Source organism: Phaseolus vulgaris, chromosome 1, assembly GCF_051622355.1.
Source record: "Phaseolus vulgaris cultivar YP4 chromosome 1, ASM5162235v1, whole genome shotgun sequence".
Classification (NCBI taxonomy): Eukaryota; Viridiplantae; Streptophyta; class Magnoliopsida; order Fabales; family Fabaceae; genus Phaseolus; species Phaseolus vulgaris.
The window spans coordinates 10,318,759-10,322,384 of NC_143498.1; the positions used below are offsets into that span (position 1 = coordinate 10,318,759).

General features: G+C 35.0%; 1 protein-coding gene across 1 annotated transcript; it reads right to left on the minus strand.

Moving 5' to 3' along the window:
* Positions 1-683: 683 nt before the first annotated feature.
* Positions 684-3,335, minus strand: LOC137813499 (rust resistance kinase Lr10). The gene is made up of 2 exons (XM_068615790.1): positions 2,439-3,335; positions 684-2,259 (listed from the first exon to the last, which is right to left on the minus strand). The coding sequence occupies exons 1-2, from the start codon at positions 3,196-3,198 to the stop codon at positions 1,169-1,171; spliced, it is 1,851 nt and encodes a 616-aa protein (XP_068471891.1). The 5' UTR covers positions 3,199-3,335; the 3' UTR covers positions 684-1,168.
* Between the last annotated feature and the right edge of the window lie 291 nt (positions 3,336-3,626).

Consider the following 3,626-nt stretch of genomic DNA (forward strand, 5'->3'; position numbering starts at 1 on the left):
TCAATTATATTAGCTTTTAATCCTCTATTCGATTTAAAAAAAGTTAGAACTTTTTTCTGTTTTAATTGGTTAAAATACTTGTTCATTGTTAAAATAGATGGAGAAGGAGAGGGTAAAGCTATGAGTTTAATGAAAATCATAAAATAAAATAAAAAAGAGGTTATTTTTTTAGAATATTGCTTAATGAACATGTATATTTGCTTGTAAGATAAGTGTTATTAACAACATTGTTTTAAGTGACCCGTGTAATTAATCGTGTAAAAAATATTTATCGATATTTGTGTATTATTCTAAAAAAATTTATATTAATGGATATATGACTAATGAAGTACATTTATCTATGTCTTTGTTAAATAACTTCATTTTGAGGTTGTTCATGTCTTTTAGTTATCTATAGTTCCTTTACTTTAGATTTACTTGGTTAAAAATTTGAGTTTATTTTCATCAAGTATACTTTTCTTTATTCTATTTTATATAAAAAAAAATGCATTCACAATGAATATGATACTCTAACAAAATGTTACGACATGTTAAACTAAAAAAAAAAATATAAGAGAATTAGGTTAAATTTATGAAAAAAAATATAAATAACAAAAATTTCAAAAAGTCAAATCTATCTATTCATTAAGAAAGTTGTCCCTTAGTAACATAATACATATATAATATGAAAGCTTTTAGAAAAAAAAAAAAACAATCGAATATAAGAGTAAAGAATTTCACCATAAGAAAATCATACTTGGTATTAATAGCCAAATTAGCTTTAAAATCTAAAATTTCACTTATAGACTTCCATTTACTCTATATACTTCTAATCTTTCAAGAGACCTCAAAGTTGGTATAAAAAGCTTGAGCCACAGTAGTGAGTGATATTCCAACCTTAATGAATTACATACTTTCAAATGTACAAATTCAATAGCAATCATAATCATGTAAAACTTAGCAAAAATTACATTAGCAATAGTGTTAAAAATAGTAAAACTACCAGTAAACCCATAAGTTAAACCTCTAAAATTACCAACACTAATAGAAAAACCTCGACAACCCCTAGAGAAGTAACAAACTAGCTATAGAAAGGATTTCAATTTTATTAATTTTTTCTATTTTATATAACTAGCTTCTTGGTTGTCTCATAAATTTGAGTTTTTATTTTGTAATTAGATTTGTTCCATCATTCTTGAATCACTTCCAACTGCAAAGGTCGTCTTGTGGAACTGAGTCCCTTAGCTGTAGTGGAAGTTGTTGAGTGAAATGGATTAGGAGGCACACCAAGCTGGTTTTCCTCTTCAGTTTGTAGCATGTGTATCACAGATTTTATGGATGGACGGTTCACTGGCTCCCACTGAATGCACCAAAGCCCAATAATTGCTAGTTTCTTTGCAATCTTAACATCACCTTCATCCTCAACATGGATATGTACATCTCCATCAACCAGGTTATGGATCCAATCCGGGTATAGAACATGTAAATTTTGTGGAGAAGACATGTCCACATTCTTTCTCCCACCAACCATTTCTAACAACAGCATTCCATAACTGTAAATATCGGACTTGTAAGACACGTTCCCAAAGTTTCTGGAGAAGACTTCAGGTGCAATGTATCCCAAAGTTCCTCTAGCAGCTGTCATGGACACCAAACTGGGATTCTTGGAACACAATTTGGCTAAGCCAAAATCAGAGATTTTTGGAGTGAAGTTGTCATCAAGTAACACGTTGTGAGGATTTATGTCAAAGTGAATAATGGGCTGATTGCAACCTTGATGAAGATACTGAATCCCTTTAGCTATACCAAGAGCAACGTGTTGAAGCTTCTCCCATCCAAGGAAATGGTCCTTGTCTTCTGGTAGAAATATGAAGCTTTGTAAGGAACCATTTGGAAAGAAATTGTAGACAAGAGCACGATGGAGTCCATCTGCACAGAAGCCAAGCAAACGCACCACGTTGATGTGATGGATTTTGCCCATAATTCCCACTTCATTGATGAACTCATTCCCATCTCCCTCCGTACTGTTGAGGATCTTCACAGCCACCGGAATCTCACTCGAAAGTTTTCCTCTGAACACAGCCCCATGAGCTCCTTCTCCTAGCTTTTCTTTGAAGCCATTGGTGATTCTTTTAAGGTCAGCGTAGGTGAATCTTGCAGGCTTTTCTGCCCTGTAGTCCTCTAAAAACTTGTCCACTCTTGCTTGGTCTTCTTGCTTTTTCCTAAAATAAAGGATGCTCTTGAAGACAGCAATGACCAGCAGCCCCAAAAGGATCGAACCTAGAATAGCGGTTGGAGACTTCATTAAAAAAAGAAAGATTTATGTACTTGTTTCAGTCTTTACACTTAAACATTGCTTGTTTCAGTTTTTATGCCATTCAATTGTTGACATCCTAAATTGTAGGAATAAGAAGTTGAACTATATTAAAAAGCGAATGTGTAAGAGTCTCTGATATTACCTGTAGAAGCAAAAATAAAAGATTTAGGAACGTGAATTCTCTTCGGTTTGCATTCAAAACAATCGATGTCTCCTGTGGTGTTGTTGGTCTTCCATGTACATCTCTTGCCTTTTCTTTTGCACTCAGCACAATTTGGTTTGGACCATCTCAAAACCAATTCATTCCAGTGGATGGATGCGAATGGCGCAGTGAGGTCGAACATCTTGGTACAGGATGTTAGATCCAATTGGAGGACACTTTCAAAAGAATTAGAAACGTAAATCGGACAGGAGACCATGTCTTGTGAATCTGAGCCATCCTCGTAGTAGTTTCTGAGGTGTGAATGCTCAGCTGAAGTGCAGTTGAAGAAGCTCAAGTTATTGTGTGGTCCATCATGTAGTGATTCAAATTGGTAAGTTCGAATAAAATTGATGGTTTGGTTAAACTTGTTGGAAAAGCAGTTTTCGGGGTCCGTTAAGCCAATTTCCTGATATCGGTAGTTTATGTAAGTGACTAGGAGTTTCATAGTAGGAAGCGCAAGCATGGTCTTATTATTTTCAGTGCAAGAAAGACAAATACGGGGATAACCGCATGGCTCGCCCATCTCCTTGATGAGTTGGAAGGGAAATCTGATAGGGGGTTGGTTCGGCCCACAAGACAATTCCTCATCGCACTCGTTATGAGCGCTGCTGCCAGTTGTGATAAGAAGAAGCATTAGCAGTAGCAACAGCAATAGCGTCATCAGTGCAGAATCATGTTGGAAGAGCAACACACTTGCCATTTTGATTTCTTACGGGAAACAGCTGTTAGCCGAGCTTCCTCTTTTAGTTTATGCTAACACTTCTAATCTGTATTTGTTTTTTACATTTGCAATCAGTTGCAGAAACCACAGAAAAGATAAAAAAGAAGACCTACGATTTCTCATTAGTCAAAGTCTTTCTCATAAAAAATAAAAATAAAAATTAGTCAAAGTCTGTGTTTTAAAATAGTTCTTTTAATGGAAAAGTGAAGTCCCTTAATTTGGTTCGTACGTCTCACATTTAGTTGTATGAATGTCAAGGAAGGTGCATATTAAGTGCCAAGAATTGACTCCCCCAAACAACAATAATGCACTGAGAGTCACTCTTGTATGCAAGACCACCTTATCAAATTCTTGGAAATTCACTGCCACAAAAGTCCTATATCTTCAATGCGTAATAATGCAGAAAA